Genomic DNA, 24,064 nt, shown 5'->3' with positions numbered 1-24,064 from the left:
CTAGACTTTAGTTAATGTGTAATTGGGTTGCTAGAAAACATTATGCAGTGATGTCCAATCACTAGCAATCAAAACAGGCAGTCACCGTAGGATCACAAGCTATAACAGTATTTCCAAAATGACAAACTGACAAACATATCTATGTTAGATTAAATAAGTAACGTTATTATTTTGTTTTACTTAGTACGTTTTTAGCTATGCTAACCTAAGATAGCATAGCGGTGTATAATTTCAAGTACATGTTGTCATTGTGAAATGTACCTTCCCATATTTATTTTACTATTCAACTTAAACGAATCATATTAGTTAGTGTTAGGCTATTTAAAATCTAGTGTAATTTTCGTCAGTTGGGTCTGTTAGCTAACGTAACGTTAGATACACTTAACATTACTGGTATATGTGTATCATTTATATTGAGGTAAGCTAACGGTAATTAACTTATATAGTTAAAACAGCTACACACAACATCGTTCGACCACAACATCACCGTTTTATATGATACTTCTTACAAATCATCACTGTTATAATGTTAGTAAGTCTGTTTACAACTTTACCCCACACTCTTCTTCGTACCCTTTTTTTCCGTGTAGTCTACGGTTGCTCAGCAACCGAGCACGGAAGTATGACGTATTACGTAGAAGTGGCGTTGTCTCTATGGCTGCGGACGACGCGGAGGTAATCTTGTTGTAAACAAGAGCTAGAACACTGCTTCGTTCCCGTTAACTGTATAGATGCAATGGTCGATTATGACAGCGGCAATGGCTGCTGGGACAGTTGTTATGTAGTCTGAAGCAGGAGTGTGTGCACTTTGTCACTCAAAACTAACGGTGTCCTCTGAAACGCTACGTTATTGCAGTTGACTTCTCGCTAACATACCTAGGTTGCGTTAGCTTGCTGCTAACATTGCACTGATCGTTACGATATGTGGTTTTAATTAGCAACACTGCTAATCTTATTTAACCAGACTCTTGAGAGTGGTGACCTTTGTTTTTCTTCTGTTAGACCAACACCATATTCCCTATTGTCATTTCAACTGGCTGTGCAGCTAAGAGAAGATAGCTCGATGTATCACAAAGAGAAGAGCATCCAGATCAAAAACAGCGCCTCGGCGCTGTATAACAACCTCGGCGTGCTACGCATCGCCCCTCGGCGCCTCACCTACTTCACGGTGGTCCATGCCAACGTGGTCAACATGGTCAGCGCGTCGTGGGACGGCCTCAACTATTCCCACCGTCAGCTGCAGTCCAAGGAGCCCAATGTCGCCACGAGCACGTCTCTCATCACGCAGGTCAGGCCACAGTGAAACGTGTGCAGTGTGTTCTTAATTTTGCACAGCGAGAGCAGGTGGGACAGGATATCAGTGTGGTCCTAGAGGAACTTTCACAAGTCTCTTGCAAGATCAAGAAGTGTGTATTATGACCCATTTATACATAGTGCCATACGAAAGTTATACATTGAGATAAACAATTCATGTGAAGTCAGTGGCTAAATTCTGTCACCCAAAGACATATGCAGACACTCTTCCTTTAAAGTAAGCACAAGTCAGTACATAGTCATAGTCACTGTTTAATTATAATCCATTGTGTTAGAATACAGTGTTAAAACAATAAAAGTAGTTAAGAAAGCATATAAAAACGTGATCCATCTTCTTTAGGTTGCTGGCACATATACAATGAATAATGTCAACATTGTGTTGTTTTGTCTTTTGCTTTGGCATACTCTTTATGCATTTCTCTGCATCATTAAAATATAGAAATCCTGTGTTTTCTTGTAACAGGCTGCTTTTTGTGCTCTGCCCTCTCGTGATATGCTGGTGGTGACCTCTCAGAAAGGCATCCAGGTGAGATTTTGTTTATCTGCTCTTCTCTGCAGTCATCAGCAGTCTCCACATTTGCAGGAAGCACTGCTACTTCTGCAACTTGTATACTTATTGTGGCAGTAGTTGTATCAAGCCTGTATGTCTGGACTGTGTCATTGAGTGTTTTTTAAATGTGAACCTGAACAAAAGAAATAATGTGTTTTTGCAGCCTTTTACTTTGATATGATATAAATCCATTGTTTTAGATGTATGAATCTGATGGCTCCATCATGGTGTACTGGCATGCCCTCGATACTCCAGAAACAACTACAGGTAAAGTTGCATATGAACTGGATTTGCTGCAAATGTAGACATGCAAATGTGTCCTGTCTCAATTACTTCCATGAAAACTTTGAAAAGATTCAATACATTATGTAAAGCAATACAATAGCATACAGTGTGATAAGATGCAATAGATTTTGACACAAGTATACTCTCTTGTTCCCAGAAACATGTCGGTGTTGTTGATCCATCCTCATAACACAAACATGACTAAAACAGTGGAAGGACCTGATTATTACAATTAAATATTTTTTTTTCAGGCATCTACACCTACATTATTATATCTACACAATCACAAGTGGGTGTGAAGACATTGTACACGTGAACAAAATGTTTTTGCCTGCACATTTACACACATGTTCATATGCATATTTGTGCAATCACGCATTTGTGTGCGAGAGAAACGTATTATTCAAGAGTTTCATACCAAATCTGTTGCACTCACAGAACTCCTTTGTGTCCCAGCTCAAGCCGTGTTTGCTCGAGGAATATCAGCAGTGTGTGAGAGTTATATATGTGTGGGTAAGTAGTGAGTGGAATACATTTACGTATATTCAAAATACAGGGCAAAACTCTACAATCCATGTCGCTTTCTCTCTCTCTAGGCCTTTCAACTGGTGCAATTCTAGTATTTGATGTTCCCAGTAAAGGCAGTAATATTACCTTGTCGGATGTCATAGAGGGGCACAAGGAGTCCATCACTGACATGGCCTCAGAATGCTGTGGCGGCGAGGTATGGTGTTTGTGTGCTCATTCAGTGTGTGCATTGTCTGCTGTCTGTCTATTTCAACCTTTTTTGATATGGGTTAGCTATGTGTGTGTGTGTGTGTGTGTGTGTGTGTGTGTGTGTGTGTGTGTGTGTGTGTGTGTATATATATATATATATATATATATATATATATATACAGTTGTGGTCAAAAGTTTACATACACTTGTAAAGAACATAATGTCATGGCTCTCTTGAGTTTCCAGTTATTTCTACAACTCTGATTTTTCTCTGATAGAGTGATTGGAACAGATACTTCTTTGTCACAAAAAACATTCATGAAGTTTGGTTCTTTCATGACTTTGTTATGGGTTAACAGAAAAAGTGACAAAATCTGCTGGGTCAAAAATATACATACAGCAACATGAATTAGCAATTTTGGTGACTTAGAAAGTTGTGTCAATGAAATGAGCTTCATAGCATGGCCTCTTAACTTCTTGTGAGTGATTATGAGTGACTACAGCTGGTGACTTCTCTGAGGCCATTTAAATAGGGCTCATTGGATACAAATGCCCACAAACGCTACAATGGGAAAGTCAAAGGAGCTCAGCATGGATCTGAAAAAGCGAATCATTGACTTGAACAAGTCAGGAAAGTCACTTGGAGCCATTTCAAAGCAGCTGCAGGTCCCAAGAGCAACAGTGCAAACAATTGTTTGTAAGTATAAAGTGCATGGCACTGTTTTGTCACTGCCACGATCAGGAAGAAAACGCAAGCTATCACCTGCTGCTGAGAGAAAATTGGTCAGGGGGGTAAAGAGTCAACCGAGAACCACCAAAAAGCAGATCTGCCAAGAATTAGAAGCTGCTGGAACACAGGTGTCAGTGTCCACAGTCAAGCGTGTTTTGCATCTCCATGGACTGAGAGGCTGCCGTGCAAGAAGGAAGCCCTTGCTCCAAAAGCGGCACCTTAAGGCTCGACTGAAGTTTGCTGCTGATCACATGGACAAAGATAAGACCTTCTGGAGGAAAGTTCTGTGGTCAGACGAAACAAAAATCGAGCTGTTTGGCCACAATGCCCAGCAATATGTTTGGAGGAGAAAAGGTGAGGCCTTTAACCCCAAGAACACCATGCCTACCATCAAGCACGGTGGTGGTAGTATTATGCTGTGGGGCTGTTTTGCTGCCAATGGAACTGGTGCTTTACAGAGGGTAAATGGGATAATGAAGGAGGATTACCTTCAAATTCTTCAAGATAACCTAAAATCATCAGCCCGAAGGTTGGGTCTTGGGCGCAGTTGGGTGTTCCAACAGGACAATGACCCCAAACACACATCAAAAGTGGTAATGGAATGGCTAAATCAGGCTAGAATTAGGGTTTTAGAATGGCCTTCCCAAAGTCCTGACTTAAAATCCCATTGAGAACATGTGGACAATGCTGAAGAAACAAGTCCATGTCAGAAAGCCATCAAATTTAACTGAACTGCACCAATTCTGTCAAGAGGAGTGGTCAAAGATTCAACGAGAAGCTTGCCAGAAGCTTGTGGATGGCTACCAAAAGCGCCTAATTGAAGTGAAAATGGTCAAGGGACATGTAACCAAATATTAGCACTGCTGTATGTATATTTTTGACCCAGCAGATTTGATCACTTTTTCTGTTAACCCATAATAAAGTCATGAAAGAACCAAACTTCATGAATCTTTTTTGTGACAAAGAAGTATCTGTTCCAATCACTCTATCAGAGAAAAATCAGAGTTGTAGAAATAATGGGGAAACTCAAGAGAGCCATGACATTATGTTCTTTACAAGTGTATGTAAACTTTTGACCACAACTGTATATATATATTCCACTCTGTTGCTGTCTCCCTCTCCTCAGGTGTGCATAGCTGATCTGGTCAGTGCAGATGATGGGGGCAACCTGTGTGTCTGGAAGTCTGGGGAGGAATTTAAGTTACTCAACCATATCCCTGGCTTTGAGTAAGAAGTTGATTGTATTATAGTTTTGTCAGTTTTGATGTACAATGTTAGATTTAGCTAAAATAAAGTGGTGCAATGGCAGCCTACTTATACTTACAGAGTGACCTATGTTGAAACGCTGTCATCACCAATCTTAGACCCCTCTTACTTTTCATGCATTGTTGTACTTATCTACTCTACATTATGTAACGCTCTACTGTCTTTTGTTTCGTCATTATTTCCCCTCCTAGCTCTAATCTAATGTCCATTATCTTTTCCCTTAATTCCCTGATGGCAATCATCCTCCATCTACCTAACTGCTCTCAGCATTAGCTGCTCATCTGTGAAGTTGTGGAAAGGCACAGTGGTGGCAGGTTACGGCACGGGTCAGATTCGTCTCTATGAGGCAGTGACGGGAATCCTGCATGCTGAGATCAACGCCCACGCTCGCTGGATATACTCGCTGGACATTGCTCCTTTTTCTGGGCTGGTGAGTTGAATAAACCACATTCATTTTTTAAGCCTAGTGAGTTGGCATTTATTATTTGTAGGGGCAAACACAGATGACACGAAGAAAGGATTCATTGATTTACGAGCTAAAGGCAGTCAATAATAAGTTATTATTCTTATTTATTTAGCTCTAAAGCATGTTCAAGTGTATCTCAAATAATTTTTTGGGTCATATCTCATACCACTTGATTTTGCGTTTGATTTAGCTGCTGTCTGCTGCTGAGGACTCTCTGGTCAGGGTGTGGCACCTGACAATGACCCCAGAGAGCCACAGCGTGGAGGTAACTGGATTTAACAGAATACTAAACTTGTTTTCTCAATAGGTTCAGAATCAAAGCACAATTTATGGTGGGTTCCTCCAGGTTTAACTTACACTGTGACCCTGACTGTGTGTTTTCCTCATTTCCTTTTAGATTGCTCATTTGCACAATGAGTGTGTGACAGACACACAAATCTGTGGCGCCAAGTTCTGTGACAGCGATGGTTATGCCTTTGCAGTGACAGGCTATGACCTGAGTGAGATTATCCGTTACACACAGTCATAAGACTACGTATATGACTGTGAATTCGGTATATTGTGTTTCTGGAAAGATATCATGTTCCAGAGAGAAGGATCAAAAGGAAAGGGGTATTTAATGTAGTCTTTTTTAGGAGAGGTATTGTTTTCACGGCTTTTCTGTAAAGAGATTAGCATATAACAACATTTCAAAAGGAAAATAGTATACGTACTGTATACATGTATGAGAATGTAGCTTTAAAAAGTTATAAATTATTCTATTATTCCTTCTGGCATAATTATTGTTTCAAGCAGCTGTATTAGTAAAGTTTGTCAACAAAGCAGCTGTGTCTGGGTCTTAATTTTTCACTTCACAAATGCACCAATAGATGGGGCTGTGGATCAATTATTTTTGAGCAGGGCAGTGACAGGACGGTGCTAACAGATTTCACTAGAGGACAGAGTGGGGTTGCATAAAAGGATAAAGGCTAAAGACAGACTATTTGTGAAACTCCACATTTTGGTTGGAAACTGTGCAGAACACAAGACACAGACCACTCGTGTCAAAATTGCAGAGGGAGGTCATAAACATTCTGTGTTCATTGTATTGATTACTTTCTCAGATAAGATAGACCTTTAGCGAAAGTAAAAGCAGTATATAAGAGGTATATCATTATTAATGATAATAAAGTAAAAAGAGGTGTGTGTGTGTGTGTGTGTGTGTGTGTGTGTGTGTGTGTGTGTGTGTGTGTGTGTGTGTGTGTGTGTGTGTGTGTGTGTGTGTGTGTGTGTGTGTGTGTGTGTGTGTGTGTGTGTGTGTGTGTGTGTGTGTGTGTGTGTGTGTAAGAGCATATGGAGACAAAGATGGCAAGGTAAAGTGACATTGTGTGATATAATAACAGCAGAGTCAGCAGGATTTGCCTCATAGCAAGAATGTTTTTTCCAACTGTGTCTATGATGTATTTGTCACCCTTGCTTTCTGGTTACGCCTTAGTAATCAGGTATTTAAACAAAAGGTATTTTTATATCCTAGAAAATTGCTTGAAGAACTACAATGGCCTTTGTTGAAAACAAGTGCAAACTACTCACTCCCATTATCTATTTTCTTTTCAGAATTACTGTGCAAAACAACATACAATAGAGAACTTGGTCTGTTGAGACTAGCTGAATATGCCTTCACTGAATACAAATGTTGCCAACTCAGCTGTAAAATCTGGTCTTGTTTATCACATGTCATGTGACTATTTTTTATATTCACATCAGGCAACCAGGTATTGTAATCCGACCCACCTTATCATGACAAGATAAGAAGAATCAGGTCAGCATGAATTGTGTGCTGTTTGTCAGTTTAGGGCTAAGCGTCTATTAAATCCCCGAGTTCTAGTCTTTTCTGGTTTGCAGTCAACACTGGTCACATAACATCAACTGACAAGACTGTTTTGAACCCACACACAAGGCAGGTTATGCAACTCAAATTTGGTAGGTACCACCTGACAGCCATGTTAATGCCGATGACCTCGTCAATTGTAAAGCATATACATGCACTACTGTGCACGCACACAAAGTCTTCATGAAATCGATCATTGTCAGTATGTCATGTTGTATCATGCTTCCCAGCTGCCTGGGGGGGAGATAACTAACTATACTGGCTGGAGAGGGTCAGTGGAGGACTAAACTGTCAATATGAGGTCACAAATGACAGGGACTCTGAGATTACATAACTAACTGGAACAGTAAGGAGGGAGGGAAAGGTTGGTCAAAAGTGACACATGAAATAAGCAAAGGATTGGAAGAGCGGGGGAGGTACAGAGCAAAGTAAAATAGCTTGTTAAAGAAAGGGCTGAGAGTAGAAAGGGAATACAACATCACTTTTCACAGAAAAACATCTGTAATTTATTCCTTGTTAACTAAGTCAATAGTTCTGTGCGACGCTCTAGTCCCGTACACAGCCGCGGGGCCACTCATGCTGTGTACTGCTACAATACTTGTCAATAATCGGTTCTTAGGTGTTACACACAGCTGAGCACACAAAGTTGGGTATGGACTGTGCTCAGATATGGATCCATTTGGACTGTATAAGTACGCATGTGTGTACGTGCATATGTGTCTAGTAATAATGGTGGTCGAGCAACATTCATTATCCTATTCCCCCAGTAGAAATCTTTTATTAATGGGAGTGACGTGAGGCCTTCAATGAAAGCCCCCCCAGTGGTGCCAAGACATGTTTCGAAGTTTCACATTCTATTTTTATTAAAGCTGATTAACTAACAAGACAAGTTTGTTCAGTGGATGATTGTAAATGGGTGTCGATGAAGCCTGGATCATCAAACACCATGCCACAATACAAGTTCATCCATCAGGACCAGTTTTGTGCTGGTGGGTGTGGCAGGTATCTGATGGTGTGTTTGTGAACACCACAACATGAATATCTTTCAGGCTGTTTGTTTAAATGTTTATTCATTATTCTGGTGGAGGAAGAGCAATTTATCCCATGCCCATCCCAGCCTTGTGGCAGCTGCCTAGGCCTGTGTTGCTAAGCCTACTGGGATGGAGCCTCACCACGGGGATGAAGAGCCTAAAGCTCCTCCAGCCTGCTGCTACAGACAGACCAGCTCTCTAACGAGGCAACCAGGAAACCAGCTCCTATAGACATGCTGTATAAATAGATCTTCCATTTTAAACACACTGAAATGGGAAGCAACGGGGTACCACACACTGACAGACCTGAAAAACTGTCACTGCTAACTGACAGACCTACAGACATACAGGTGCAAACCAGAACCAGGTCAAATAACATTTGCAAGTGATTTTCTGGCCACTTGGTAAATGCAAGTCCAATTTTCATTCTCAGCTCTGTTTTTGGTCTCTACCAACTCCTGAGGGAAAGATCTGTCTCTTTAGCTGCTAAATTCTCCGCTATGTTTCATGAGCAAGTAGCATAGAGGGAACTTTTAGAGCTTTTTTTTACTGGAAACAGCTGCCAGCTGCAGCAGAAAACAACACCAGGAGCGATGAGACTAGTGATTTAAATCATTCAAGTTGCGAGCAGGGAAACAAAAAAAATGAGCTGAAACTTAAGCCAAGGGGAGCTGCAGATTCAAGTCACCTCTTTCACATATTGTTTTCACACTGTCATTTGATTTTGTAAATGTTTAAAAAGTTTAAATCATAGTTTTGTTTATTTTGTTTTTAATTGGGGCTATCTTGTCATATTTGTAGTTAAGGATAGTTACAATCAATCATTTTTTTCATATGTACTTTAACAATTCTATGCAAGTGACATGGTCCAATGGTATGCAGTGCAATCTATCAGGTGGAGCAGGTTAAAAAGAATAGAGAAGGGTGTGTGCATATTTGTGATTCCATCATGGTGATTATGATAATTGACATGTGACTGAAGTGGCCTGATGACTTGGAAAACTCATCCAGTGTGCAAACGTGCACTGATGACAGAAATGGGTTGATAGCAGTGCACCGGTTTAGCTCTGTTTTATTGCTATATTATAGTTAGGCCATGCCAACCCACCCACCGCCGAAGCCACAGCTTCAGTGCATCATCCGGCTGTACCATGGAAAACCCACACATGTCCAGGCAGGACAATCCACCCTTCCTGTTTATGTGGGCTTCTGATTTGGGGGAATATCTTAACATACAGTGCTGACTCACATATCCCAAATCTTCTCTGAAAGTCCCAGCTCAAGAAAAGACAAGTCAAGGCTTGAAATTAATTTGAAATTCGTTAAAAGATTTGACATTTAACTCATTTTTTATTTTAGGTTTCTAACATGTTTAGACAAGACGAGGCTTCTGATGAACCATGTGGAATGATGTGGAAGCATAACACTGTTGCATCAGAATTGAGGCCATCCTTGACTCCAGGACTGATTGGTTTATCGATTATGTCATTTAAGTTGTTAAAACATGGGAAGTAAATACAGGGTTATGTGCACACTGACCATTTAGTTCTAGTCCATTATACAGAAGCGATTAGTTGGTGCATCCTGACAGACAGACAGACAGACACACACACACACACACACACACACACACACACACACACACACACACACAAACCTGACTATATCCCCACTAACGTCATTTAGACGGCATGGGTAGGCAATGGGACTTAAGTGCATCTGATTAGAATAAAATAAACATGATCAGACCCTGCCATCTGCACTGGGATGGCATGGTTGCCTAGCACTAGCCACTGTTTGGATTGTCTGACAACGTTGATGTGCTGACGTTGGAGTGTGTGTTATTGTGTGTGTGTTCATGCCTATGTGTGTATGTGGCCAAATGTGCAGATGGCACCATTCAAATGATGATGGATTCATTTTCGAGACAGTCTTCCAAATAAAGTCAGTCTGTTCTCAGATTAAAATCAGCATGTCTGTGTATGATTGCGTGTTTATGTTTGTGCATGCGTATGTGTTTAGTATAGGTTTAGTTTTGCCAAATATTTACAGTATTTTAATAATATGATTAGTAATAACACTATAAATAGATCTGGGATAACTTGTTTTCACACCTTTTTTTCAATAAAGGAGAGTTTCTCATCAAAATATTATATCTAATTGTAGGAAAAAACTAGACCGGCATGCTTTGTGTTTTTTTTCCACTAAGGAAAATATTATCTAATACAACAGCATGGTCAATTTTTAGATTTGTTTTGCTTTATGAAACTGATAAAAATGTGGTTGCTTTTAATTCCCATCACTCTATTTCTCGCAAATAAACACCCCTCCCATTACCTCTAGTGTGTGGGTGAGAGTTATTGAGTCTCAAAATAGAGCTGCAGCAATAATAACAGCAATATCCTGGCAACCCATATCACTGTGCTCTGTCAATGAGACTGCTAATAGGGTTAATATGAAAGAGATGAATGGGCGTCTTCGGGGCTCAACCTGAATTTGAAATACATAAACATTTCCATCAAACATTGGGTTTTATGTCTACTTTGTTTCTCTACATGGGCACATAGGAGTGTGTGTGTGTGGGTGGGTGTGTTTGTGTGAGTGTGTGTGTGTGTGTGTGTGTGTGTGTGTGTGTGTGTGTGTGTGTGTGTGTGTGTGTGTGTATGTGTGTGTGTCAGTAAGAAAAAGAGAGAAAGACAAATACAGGCTTCATGAGTGGACCAACTTGGCATTCACCTCAGTGCGCCCACTACATTCGTAATTGGCAGCCATGGAGAAAGCCCAGGTAAACTAACACTGCAGAAACGTCATACAGAGTTAACTGGTGCACCAATGAAAAACAGATATGGAACCAATAGTCATTTTAATCATCTCAGTGTCAAGGTTGAGAAACCGGTTGAATTTTAATGTTATCCTAACAGTACCACCACAGAGAGGGCAGTTTTATGAAGCACCAGCTGTGCTTCAACAGAGGGTCTTCAGTTCAGCTCTGGTTTGTGTGTGTGTGTGTGTGTGTGTGAGTGCATATGTGTGCTAGTGGTTGGATTGTAGTTCATTAATCAAAGCAACATTTGTTCTTGCAAGTCAAGCAAAGCTCAATCAGTCCAAGGCAGAAACAAAAATGGATCTACTTAAAATGTCAAATTTTTTCTTTAAAGACAGTGTAACTTTTGTCATCATGGTCAGGGAAGCTCTAGTTCAACTGCATGCTTTTCATTTATTGTTGTTTGGGTAACCCTTTCCATGCCAGAGCTCAGCAGCTCATTTCTGGCAATGCCATACATTCACACCCCTATGCATGATGTGATCTCTTACTGTTGGACACAGTGTCTATAATCCATTTTTTTTTTAGGTTCCCTGGCTCGTCAAGTGTTCTTTTCCCATGAGTCTCTACTTACACAATAATATTGTTTTAATATTAAGAATTTGGAACTGTAAACTGCTTGTATTTTGCATTGTAATCATTATTCTGATTATTATCAAGACCTTCTTGGTTACAAAGTATTTATTCAGCTTTTTATTAGAATTCTATATTTTCTATTGAATCCAAGAATAAAGAGAGCATACATTAGGTAAGATGATTATAATGCATTTAGTTATTAAAGGCTCAGAAGAGTGCCCTACTGACACCCTCTACCCAACACATCATTCCCCAGCTGCTCTGTCACTCACCATGAGGGGCGCATGCACTACCAACACACAAACATTACATGTGTGCCCACACCCTCATACTCACAACCTCATGACACATAGAGGTAGTCAGAGTAGTTTAAACTTTAACTGACTGGCTGTGACTTAATGCTAGTTAATGCGTTTTCTTTCTGAAGTCACCGGACATGAACTTAAGCTTCCCATGACTGAGATATAGAGGACTCCTTTGAAAAGTGTGCATAGTATCATGTAACAGTACTCTCACATGGTGTATGAGCTTTATTATCTGCTATTATAGATAACAGTTCAACAGATGAATATGAATACTTTTATGATAATGCCGATAAAAAGATTATTTATAATGCCAAATCATTGAGAGAGGTGACTGTATGATGCTACAAGATTTTTGCCAAAATTGTCAAATGTTTAATCATGATGCTTAAAAAGAACAGGAAAAGCTGGAGGGATATAATGAAGATTATCATTGTTTTGATATGAACCAGTGAAACTTTGAAAGCAGGGTTCTGTGTCACACACACTGTCAGGAGAATTAAAACTTCAAAACCACAATCCTGGGCTGAGGATGCAGCTGCTGAGTATCTCCTGTCGTTTTGTTTTGTTTCATTAAATTAATAGCCTACCTGCCCCCTGCACCCATCTGGCCTCCTGCCTGCCGGACAGGACACAGTGAGGTAAATGGAGCAGAAGTACAAACACTGCAATCTGCTCACTTGTCCTGAGAAAGCTGTCGGACCTCCCTGACAAACGCAGTGACCCACACACGCTTCCATTAAGGCCAGTTGCTCCCACATCGCATGCCTCTGTGGATGGAAGGAGAGGAAGAGAGAGATAGTTTGGCTATGAGAGAAGGTCAGAAGAGAAGTGAGACGTGACAGACCTCATGTACTTGGAAGACCTTAAGAAGCTCCTGTTTTGGCCATTGATACACTAGTGAAGAAGACACACACACTCAAAAACACACTTTACGCAGTATCCAAAGGAGACTGGAAGCCCCAGACCTTGCATAAATACAATATGATCAGTGGGTGTGTTCCTGTATTTTTCATTAGAGCAATGATGAACGACAATTGCAAGACTTTAACAGCTCATGAATATAAAGCCCTCTGGATAGAATCTCGAACCTCCCGTTCCCTGCTGAGCGTCATAAGTCACGTAAACAGGAGAGAAAAAACAAAAAGAAAAAAAAGAAAGAACGAAAGAGATAGAGAAAAAAGACACAGAGAAATAAGAAAGGTATAGAGGGAAAAAAAGAGCAGGACAAAGATTGGGAAAGAAAGACAGAGATAAATAGGGAGAGAGAGAAAGAGATCAGAGTTTGTCTGGAAAACACAAGCAATGGATGTCAGGGCAGAGGTAGTTGTGCTCGTCCCTGTTTCCATGGCGACCCGAATGTGCTGTCGGTGCAATGACGCCAGTTGGGAGTATTGCGTTGTGGCTGTGCTGACATGAGCCACACGTGCAAGTGCCCAGCTGACAGCACTGAGCATACGCCACCGTCTATTCATAGCACCTAAGTGACACCCAGGAGGGACACAGACAGCCGGCAGTGTGGGCCAAGGAGGCCGGGTGCCCAAAACTGTGTGGGTTCTGGCCTAGGACTGGACGGCACCCCTTGATGGAGTTGGATGGATGCATGATTAAGGGATGAACCCATGGTTGGGGTTATGTCATCCTTTATCTGATCTCTGTCCACACCGACAAAGTAACATTTGGCTCCTCAGTCAACACAAAGAATTACACAAATCCCTGCTTTTTTGAGGTCTCTAAACATATGCACATATGTGGTCATGACAGGTCAAACAACACTTCAGAAAACAACCCTAAAATGCGTATCACCAATCTAGGAGTTACTAGGGCAGGTAAGGAGTGTGTTGTAGAGTCTTGGGATAGGATTTTCTTTTCAAACTGCCAGTCCCTGGAAGATCAGATTGGGCACCTGTATTTAGATTATATTCACAACTCTAGTGGAACATCACTTCCTGGCTGAGCAGAAACATCGAGTGAGAGATGGTTGTATGTCTCTGTCTCTGACTCAGAGTCATGACTATTTCATTTTAGTCATCTTTCCTGTTTTGCTTTGGGACGCGTAATTGAAAAAGATTAGCAAACAATTCAGTCTTCCACATGTCCTTGTCTTTTGTCAGAAATAATCAGATTTTGAATCAAATTAAATTAGATTTTGTATATATATATATATATATATATATATATATATATATATATATATAAAAATATGGAGTTCCCGCTTCATATTAAAGCAAATTGTTCAAGTGCAAATAAAATGAAAACATCAAAGAACTGTAACAGCAAAATTAAATTCCCCTGGGATCAAATTTTCTGACATGCACAAGTATTCTTAATAAGATTTTATTTATTTTAAAGAAATAATATAATGAAACAGATAATATATGTGGTATTTTATTTAAAAAAAATAGAATCACCTAAGTAACTAAACTTGAGTGTATGACTGTGGCTCATACCAATTGGAAAATGTCATGGAATTATTGTTTGCAAATCAATAACTGCCACAAAGCCAAGTTGTGCTTCTGAGCATGCCTGCATGCCAATTTACCTTCACACCACACTGCTCCGAATGTGGTACAGTTGGCAAGATGGCTGGAAACACCAAGTCAGTGCCTCCTTTGTGAGCGATTGTTCAAGCTCAATTGGCACTTCTGCAACACTGCTTTGTCTGTGAGATCAGGCAGAAGAATAGCAGAGGCTTTGAGGCAAAGGCCTATTGTGGTCAGTCAGCGCCCAAAGTTAGATGTCATTGTGGTCATTCGATGGATGGTGCCAAAGGCCATTGTGTCTCCTAACGTGACACAGTGGAGGTGCAGAGTTGCTCAGTGAAATCGATCTGAGCGGGGACAAAGATCACCGTTTTGTGTGTGTTTGAGTTTTGTATTGTTTGTTTACGTGCTACGTATGTGTATTTGTGAGTATGTGTAGTGTGAGTCTGTGTTGAGTGCTGTGTGCTGTGTTTGTTTGTGGAAATTCAGCCGACGCAGGCCTTTTACACCCCTGGGATCAGCGGTTTGCCACATCAGAAGAGAGACTGAGAGAGGGGTGAACCATGTGGACGCCCCCATTATGCCCCTATTGTGCCCATGCGGCTGCATCGATGGCGCTATTGCAGGGGCCACTGGCAGTGGAAAAGTGCTGTACAAGACACTTTGAGATAAAGGTTCAGTACACCTCTGTGTCGCATGAAGAAGAGAGGGGACAAAGAGCCTAATGAGAGCAGTGGACAGACTGAAAACACACACACAGTAGTTCATCCCAAAACGGTATCCATGTCATGGCCACAGCATGATGTTCCACCACCCATCTACACTGGAGTGTGTGTTTCTCTGTATGTTTGTGCGATGGCTTCCATGCCTGCTGGCCACAGCCTGAGGACAGTTGCCTAGGACTTGCATGCAAGCTGAGATAGGAACATGCCTGGGCAGGTCGCTTCATTCCCTTCACAGGACAATGGCTGTTTCAGATGCCTGCTGAGCAGGAGTCGTAGAGAATCTGTGAGAGACTGGGGGAGCCTCTCACAGCCCAGACATGTATGCTTTTGCCAAGTTCCACACAGACTTGCATACACAGAGAGCAGCATTGTTGTTTTTTTTGCTGATAAAGAATCCTAAAATGCTTTTCTGATAGGTCAAATAAACAAGTCAACACTGAGGACGGAATCTTGTTTTTTACTTATTGTGTCATTTAGTACATTTCCGTGCTGTCCCTGCTTGTTTCTATAGTGGAAGTTTAATAATTTGATATATCGCCATAACTTACTTCAGCAATACCTTGATCACACCAAGAGTCTCTAAGCTTCACACCAGCTGTCTGGCTATTGTCAGTAAAAACTGAAGAAGTACAGCTGTGGTTTACTGGGCATCTCCTATCAGTGTCAGAGGAGTTTGGCCACAAAAACATTTGATAGCACACGCATATGGCAGATGTTTGACTAGTGATTAATAGTTTCTACTGTACACTTCAGTATCTGTACTGAACAATGGCTGTGGGCAGCATCCTCCCTGAAGTGTCTGTACAACACAATAGCGTCTAACTAGTCTTGAACATCCACCCAAATGGTTTTGAAATGAATTGGGTGGGTCAGGATAAAAACAAAGGTGTTGAAATGTTGTTCTGCAACCTTTCACAAACAGACAAGTTCTGCAGGTGGACCTAATGTTAGTAGTGTGACCGACTAAGCAGGATGGACCCGCTTTAAGCTAGAGGCGGTGAGCACCAGCCCTCCTGAAGTGCTTTTGAGCAAGATCACAGGTACTTCTTCAAGTGAATTTTCACATTATATTAGCCTATGTTAATATTTGTATCAGTATCAAAGTGTATGAAGTGTCACACACTATTGTGGCTAAAGCAACAACTTTTGTCTTGTTTTCTCCACCCGACAGTCGAAAATGTGTTGTTAACCATCATAATATACTAAGAAAACAAGCAAATATTCATATTTGAAAAATTGTAAACAACATTCTTTTTTTTGGGGGGGGGGGGGGGGCATTTTTGCTTTAAAAAACATTTAAGTGATTACCAAATGTTCCATCACTACTCAATGTATTGTTTCAGCTTCAATAGTCATCTGTGAAATTCACAGGTTTCCAAATACAATGCAATTTACTAATGATGTTACAGTACTGTATATAGCTTTATAGACTATACTGTATGTAGAGAGCTGCAACGTTTCTCACCAATTACACATGCCTGCACAAGAATAAGGGATGCCATCTTTGTGAAAAATAACTATTGAATTTCTTAAGATGGTAAAAGTCGTTAAGTGCTCATTTGAAGTATGAGACGCACACATGTGAGGCATGCAGCCATAGTCATTTCCTATGTCCCTATTGGTATATGATGCATCTTTTACCTCACCGTGCGCACTGTCCGGTCCGGAGGCTGGCACGCTCTCTACTTTATGAATGGATGGGTGTGGCACTGGTGACAAGCGCTGAGGCTGTCGTCACTGCGCTGATAGACGCTGGCGTGGTGTAGTGGTGAAGGCTGGTCTACAGAGAAACATAACTGCTCTGCCGCCGCTTTGGAAAGGCAACGGGAGAAGGAAAGGGGAGGAGAGGAGAGTGAGAGAGACAGAGACAACAGCGTCACCCCAATGCCCAGCGAGGACTAAACTTCTAGCGAGAAATTAGGTGAGGTAGAGGTCTAGGACAAAAAAAGATGGGTGCGGTAGAGGAAAAGGCAAGTGGACTTTTATTATAGGATATTTTATTTTTATACATGGGAAGTGAACAAATCAAATCAGCAGAAATCATTAGAGATGAGATTAGACAGATGCGATGAGGATGAAACGCGTGCAAGCTGTTTGAAAAAAATCGTGGATGAATCCCTCGTGCATTTGTGATGTAAAGTCAGAGTGGAATCATTACTTTAGAAAAAAAAGACAGACAAAAGAAAGTCGAAAAGGGCTCCCTCTCCCATGTGCTCCCCTCCTTGTAGGTGTGACAGAAACAACAAAGGGACATGGAACAAACTCGCATCAGGACCACAGGCGGACAGCAGCCCAGACAGATCGCTGAGCACAATGGGGGGGGGGGGTGCAAACAAGAGCACGTCTGCTGCTTTTTGCAATATGCAGCAGTCTTCATGTAATTACATTCCTCTTGGCGTCTCTCGGCTGCAACAACGGTCGGGAGTGTTTTTCTTCTGGCAGGTCTTCACCAAACACGGGCGTTTAGAAACGAAGCCGATAATTTGAGGAAGTCCAGGCTGAGACTGAGCAAAGTGTTAAAACGTGTGAGTTGTGATTCGATGTTGTCATCCACAGGAACGCTCTGAAGTGATCGCATGTGTTTGTGCCTTGCAGTTGAATGGGGACAGGCAATAGACGAGCGCTGCCCAGAATTTAACTGAGAGGGAGCAGAGCAGCGGAGCGGTGTGAACTGAAAGTGGACGGTGAAGGGGGAGAAAGACCTGCAGCGATTCCAGAAGTGAACCTTCTCTCAAAGGTAGGAGCTACGGGGACTGTCACACACACAGCCTGCTTTGTGTATTAACTTCTCAGTTGTGTATGCTCTCAACTAAACGGTCTACTGCGCAGACCACATGTGGATAGATAAAAGGTTGCATAACGGTGGAGTTAGTTTGGGTTGCTCAGTTTTGCTCTTATGTCTTATGGACAGACCTCAGGTTAAACTTGCCTAATATTTAACTTCTGCTCCGGACAGTATTTGGCTGTTTGGGAGATGAGACCCGAAAAAAGACGCCGCAAGGCATCTACTGTATATATATTTGGTCATTTGTCTGACGCCTACATTTTCAAAACCATATACATTTATAAATCGCAGCTCTCGTATATTTTTTTTATAGTTTAAGCTAAAAACTTAAATTTATTATATCAATTTGGGTGTGACACCTAAATTCAACCCAAAAAACTACATTTATAAAAGCCATGTTTTTTTTTGTGCCAAGTCAACTTATTGACTTAATATATTGAGATAAAAATGACATACTCACAAAGAGATCATAACATATATCATGCAATGTTACAATGAGGAATGATAGCAATAACATTTTAGTAAAAAGCAACACAGATTACTTTTTACGGAATTATAATTCCAATATGAATACAGCATGCAGTCAATATTATAGTAGTTCAATGCTGCCAAAATACTTCAAATGCCACAATCTAAATATCAGAGGCAGTCTTTGCTTTGCAAAAGTCTAGTTTACTTGACTTGATTAAATACAGAATCAGACATATGCACCACCTGCAGCCTGGATGACTGAGTCCAGCTTGAAGGCATAGCTGAGGTGGGGAGTCACTCGGTGTCTACAGAGCCAAACAGTGGCTGCTGTAGTTATTGTATATGCTAAAGCACAGAAAGGCCAGAGCATGGACGAAAAATTGGTATCTTTGTCCACAGCCCAAACAGCATCCAGTTATCAGCTACACCAGCAATGCCCACAAGAGTTGAATATTTCCTATTTCTTTTATTCTTTCCTCTTCCTCTTTCCAACACTGTGTGCACAGAACAGATGGTGGGTGTGGGGGGATGGTCTCAGAGTTGACATCAGTTCCTCCGCTCTGTCCCACTCCTCGATGTTTTTCTATCAGCTGTGGAATTTGAACCATTCTTCCATTGGGTTGAGGCCCATCCCTCGTCTGCCCCTGCTCAGAGGAGTGGGTTGTCTCCAGAGGAGGCTGTGAGTGTGTGTATGGGTAACTGGGGCTTTCCAGTAGAGTTGCACACTAAACATTCCTGGTTGCATGATGGCCGTCTAGAGGGCCAAATCCACACAGCTGGGAGTCATATAAGAAGCCTTTGTGTGAGTCGAGCAGTATAGCACACACAAACATGCTGACACACAGGAATACACACATAAAGAGTCTGCTTCGAGTGCACACCTCCCCTCAACAGGATCCAGAAGGACTCGGGGTTGTGAGATGTGTGCATGGGAAGGCTAGTTCGCATTGTTTGTATCTGCATACATGTATGTACGCAAGGATTTAGAGTTGCAATCATTAAAACGCTAAAGCAATCCCAATTGAAAGATACTCAAATGCACACCCTTGCACGCCAACACAGGCATTCACACATCAAAAAGAAAAAAAAACTAAAACAGAGACTCACAGTCACTGTACAACAGTGTCTTCTTCTCTTACCAGCACCACATGATGTTTGTCCTCTTGAGTAAGTTTTGGAGAGAGTGAAAACATGGTGGGGGGGAGAGAGGGAGAAAGGGAAAGAGAAAGAGAGAAGTAAGTGATTGTGCTGATGGCAACTGTACAGTTTGTTTCTCTCATATTGGCTGCCTCTTTGGTTGTTTTTTAAACAGGGTGTCAGTGAGCAAAGAATGTGTATGCAAGAGGAGGAAGCAGAGTGAGACTGCGAGGGGAAAGTTAAGGAGCATAGGCCTTGTGTGCTGGGAGAAGGGAGGAGAGGTGAGGAGACGAGACGAGAGGAGAGGAGAGGAGAGGAGAGCTGGTTTGAAAATTAATAAGAGAAAAATCGAGCTGCAGAGAGGAGAAAGAATGGAGGACAAGAAGTGCAGATCCTGAGGAAGAGGGACACGAAGGGGGTTTGGCTGAGGGGAAACTAGAGCAGAGCAGGCTGAGGGAGTGACAAAGAAAGAAAGAGAGAGAGAGACTGAGAAAGAGATCAAGTGAGAGAGAGTATGTCAGGCGCTAGACTGCGTATTACTGTAAACATGTTGAATCTGAGGGCAAAACCCTGCATCTTTTCCCACTTCCTCTTTTAAGTTTAAAAATCAAGTAATCAAGTCACAAGCACTCTCTCTGTTTCTACTGTATGTGTGTGAATAGCTTTATCGGCCTCTGCGGCTGGTCTGAGTTACAGCGAGTAAACAAATATCATCAATAGTTTTGTCCACTAAACACTGCCTGCCACAGTTTTTTGTACATATACTCCTGATTTCATGTATGCAGGAAGTAAAGCACATCTTTACAAGGCCAGACAGCTCATGTGTGAGGCAACGGGCTGTTTGTGTGTGGTGAGAGACTCCGATAGGAAGGTGTCGCGTCGGCAGCGAAGACAGGACAGGGCAGGGTCGGACCAAGAGGGTGAGAGGAGATAAGAGAGCCACTTAATTTCAGGGACGGTGTCTTCATCCGGTCGTGGCCGGGCTGGGCCGAGGCCAGGTGGGTGTGTGTCGAGATCCAGGATGGCTGCACTGGCAGGGAGGCCTATTGCACAATCACACTGTTTACAGAATATGGGGAAAGAGTTCTGTGCTGAAGGTTTTTATGCAGCAAGAACCGCTTCATTTTTGTATGATCAGGGCTTTCAGGTTGTAATTAATGAACAAAATCACATCATTTTGCTGCTGCGTGTCAAAATTTATTTAAATCCACTTTGGTGGATGTATCTTGTTGTGACTTTATGCCCTTCATGTTCTGGGTGTTTTCGGTGAACCGTCACCTGTAGGAAAACTCTGCCTGCTCACATATTCGACATTGTGCAGCTTCAAAATAACTGATTACCACAGGCCTGAGAGATAAGACAAGGTCAGGGTCAGGTAGCATTCCAGTGGAAGAGGAAGCTGCTCTTTTAAGAAAATGGTGGGTGGATGTCTTTGGCCAAAATTTGCCAATAAGCACAGACACACTTTTAATCATTAATAGCATATAAAAGTTGCTGCTGCTGTTTCCCTCACCCTAACCCCCACACACAGAAAATTACATTTGAATATTTTCGTCTTCAGACCTGTTTCACCAAATCTATGTTGCTTACTGAGTTCATGTTTGTGGGTACTTGCATGTGTGTTCAGAAAGAGACAGCATGTTATGCCACAGACACCAAGAGGCACAGCTTGGTTCCTTGGCTCTAGCTCCTCTCTATTTATGTTCATGTTTGTGTGTGTGTGTGTGTGTGTGTGTGTGCATGCACTTCTGTGTATCATGGTGGTGGTGATGTATCACTGCAACAAATATATCTTCCTGTGCATCTGCGTGCCAGTGTACATTTATATTTTGGTATGTTTGCATCTCTGAACGCAATTTGATCCCTGGGTGTCTCTTTCTTTCTCTCTCGTTTGTGGCGGAAAGCCGATCCCCTTGGGTGAGTTGGCTCCAAAGTCATATGACTGAGGATATGCCAACTAGATATTCAAGTGTGTGTGTGTGAGTTGAAATCACAGATTGCATTTCCCACCATAGGAGTTTGTCTGAGGGTTCTATACAGGTTGTTGTATGTGTATTGAGCGCTATGAGCATGGTTGGACGGGTGTGGTTGTCCTTTCATCTCCAACAGGACTAAGGTGGCTGACCCACACACTGGCCACTTCCCATGTCTGTGTGGGATCAAACAGCCCCATATGTCTTGCTGTGGTAATCTCTAGCGTCTCTCATTTTCAATGCCTGCAAGCCTTGGCTGTCTGTCTCTTTTTCTTCCTGTTTGTTTTCACATCTTGTCTGCCTGTCCGTCCACCTGCCTTACTGTAATAACTCACATCCCATTACATACACTATTCAAAGCTGTGGCGATCAATAATTGAGAATTAACAAACCCCAATTCAAACCCTCAGCAACATCAGTGATTGGCTGTGCTCGGGTGAGAGTTTGTTCACAGTTCCGTTTTCTTGCTTGTCAGAGGGAGAGAAAGAGAGTTGCCACTGCATGCTTAATGTCACGTAGACGTTTGCCCTCATGTCATTTAAGCACTGCTTGCTGGTGTTACTGGGAAACTTGTGAATGTGATCAAGAACAATAGTTAAGTGTTTTCTTTCAGTGTTCTGTGACCTTGGGTGTTGCTGTGTTTTGGCACTTAATTGCTTTCATTGTACCCAGAAATCTTCGTACATTTTCCTCTTCCACCGCTCCCTACTCTGCCTTCATCACATGCATCCACAAACCTTCCAACACACCCAGACTCATACACACATACGCAATACAAAAAGCACAATGACTCACACGCAGAACCACATGAACTCCCAAACCCACATTTGGAAACACAAATAGACATAAACACATTGACACATGCATATGCTCTCTGCCTGTCTGCATGCCTCTGTCTCCTCTCTAGTAAGAACGGAAGGCTTTTAACTAATCTAGTGGTGCGAGAAACGCCCAAGGGTGCCATTCCTGCTTATCAGGGTCAGACCAGTTTCAATGTTGGCCAAGGCACTCATGAAACCACAGGATTTGAATCTGTAATTGTGTTTGTGTTCATGTGATTATACCTGTCCATGAGTAAAGGTGTTTCCTTTCAAATGTTTTTTTTTCTTTGTGCTTGTAATCGCCCGCGTGCCATTCGATCGAGGGCTGCCCATTTTTTTGCAGTTTAGGAGGCTGATGCAACCTGACTGACACTCTCTGTCTCTCTGTCTCTGTCTCTGTCTCTCTCTCTCTCTCTCTCTCACACACACACACACACACACACACACACACACACACACACACACACACACACACACCAGAATAGATGAATCAGATTTAACTGACTGAGGGTAAGTTAGAGATGAGAGTTCTGTCATCATCCTAGTCAGTGTTTGTCTGACTCCCGTCTCTGTGGTTTGCTCTCCATAAAAATCTGAAATCGACTCGCCATAATTTATGTGGTTTTGCAAGCCAGTTTCAGCTTGGATCTATTTTTAGTCATTGCATACTTCAGGAACCTTTTCCTGAATTAAAACAAATTGAGGGGGAAAGACATCATAAAACTTAAAAGTGAAGTTGTTGCTTTTTTTTTTTTTTCGATAAATGAGAGAGTAGTATGAAGCATGATGATATGTAAATCATTATATATATATATATATATATATATATATATATATATATATATAGAGAGAGAGTTATAGCTTGTATATAGATCTGTATAGATAGTATATCATGTTGTAAAGTTTTTCTCTCTGTTTTTCTCACAAGAATACGTCACTCTCATTTCAACATAAATATTTAATTAAAATCATCAATATCATTCCTATTTTATATCATGTGCTTCTTAATACTGATGCATTTTTCAGCAGAGGTCCTGTTATGAGTAATTATTGACTTCCTGAGTGTTGTTATGCTGCTCCATTATAGCTGTTATGGTTTTTCCCTTCACCGCAATGATCAATAATACAGTAGGGATACACTGTTTATCTAAACTAAATGCTTAAAAGCCATGTAGAATTGTTTAGGACATTTTGAGATAAGTAAATTACATTTTGCACATCCTGGTGTGTCTCATCTGAACATTTCTCTGGTCTGAAGTACCTCTGTTCACAAGTGGTTTGGATTAGCTGGGATCAACAGTTATGCACAAAGAGCTTCCACCCCAATGCCCCTTGCCCTTATTCATATGATTAAAGCCCCAGTGGCAGTGCTGCAGCTTTGCAATGAATGACATGTGGTCACAGAGTGAGGTGACTATTGTATGCCGGTTGTATCATAAGGCCAAAACGCAGCAGTGCGGAAACAACCGGACACCAGTATAGATTTTTCCATCACGCTATTTTAGGATGCAGACTGTGCATAGTGTATCAGTTGTGTGTCAGCATCTGTGTGCATGCATGTGCCGTCTTTTTTAACGATATTCATGCAATTGGATTTCCATTTTGACAGATTCAAGCACTGCGTATAGGGTATTGCATTCCACTGCTGTCAGGTGAAACTCGCATCTCTATATTTGGTGATTTTTGTGGCCAGCTGAAGGATTACATAGCTCTTCTTAGCCAAAAAGCTTTGACCTCTCAG

At 41.6% G+C, this 24,064-nt stretch overlaps 2 protein-coding genes across 6 annotated transcripts in view; both read left to right on the top strand.

Annotated features, from left to right (window-relative positions):
• Positions 1-655: 655 nt before the first annotated feature.
• Positions 656-6,150, top strand: wdr54 (WD repeat domain 54). Of its 2 annotated transcripts, XM_068703602.1 has the most exons (10): positions 656-675; positions 1,003-1,288; positions 1,778-1,840; positions 2,065-2,131; positions 2,606-2,662; positions 2,746-2,873; positions 4,723-4,823; positions 5,130-5,292; positions 5,519-5,593; positions 5,726-6,150. In XM_068703602.1, exons 2-10 carry the CDS (start codon positions 1,064-1,066, stop codon positions 5,855-5,857), a joined length of 1,011 nt encoding a protein of 336 aa, XP_068559703.1. In that variant the 5' UTR covers positions 656-675; positions 1,003-1,063; the 3' UTR covers positions 5,858-6,150. The 2 variants fall into 2 exon arrangements, with proteins under 2 accessions (XP_068559703.1, XP_068559704.1); XM_068703603.1 differs by lacking the exon at positions 656-675 and having other exon boundaries at positions 699-1,288; positions 2,588-2,662.
• A 10,784-nt stretch (positions 6,151-16,934) lies between these two features.
• Positions 16,935-24,064, top strand: part of rhobtb4 (Rho related BTB domain containing 4) — a 40,342-nt gene continuing 33,212 nt past the window's right edge. The window contains exons 1-2 of one of the 4 annotated variants that reach the window (XM_068702804.1): positions 16,935-17,057; positions 17,732-17,873. The gene's annotated coding sequence lies outside the window, so the exon portion shown is untranslated. Of the gene's footprint in view, positions 17,107-17,168; positions 17,662-17,731; positions 17,874-24,064 lie in introns of those variants that run through there. The other 3 variants (XM_068702803.1, XM_068702806.1, XM_068702805.1) reach the window with 3 other exon arrangements.

This window comes from Cebidichthys violaceus, unplaced genomic scaffold, assembly GCF_023349555.1.
Source record: "Cebidichthys violaceus isolate CVI_PGR_0920_01 unplaced genomic scaffold, fCebVio1.0.p SCAF_9, whole genome shotgun sequence".
NCBI classification, from domain to species: Eukaryota; Metazoa; Chordata; class Actinopteri; order Perciformes; family Stichaeidae; genus Cebidichthys; species Cebidichthys violaceus.
Note: the sequence above shows the minus strand (reverse complement) of the source record. Positions and strands in the feature narration are given on the sequence as shown.

Excerpts from the sequence above, each read along its gene's own strand:
- wdr54 (XM_068703603.1), top strand. The coding sequence starts at position 1,064 with ATGTATCACAAAGAGAAGAGCATCCAGATCAAAAACAGCGCCTCGGCG. Across the intron at positions 2,132-2,587 it reads TACTCCAGAAACAACTACAG|AACTCCTTTGTGTCCCAGCT; the intron begins GTAAAGTTGCAT and ends TTGCACTCACAG. Across the intron at positions 5,594-5,725 it reads CAGAGAGCCACAGCGTGGAG|ATTGCTCATTTGCACAATGA; the intron begins GTAACTGGATTT and ends ATTTCCTTTTAG.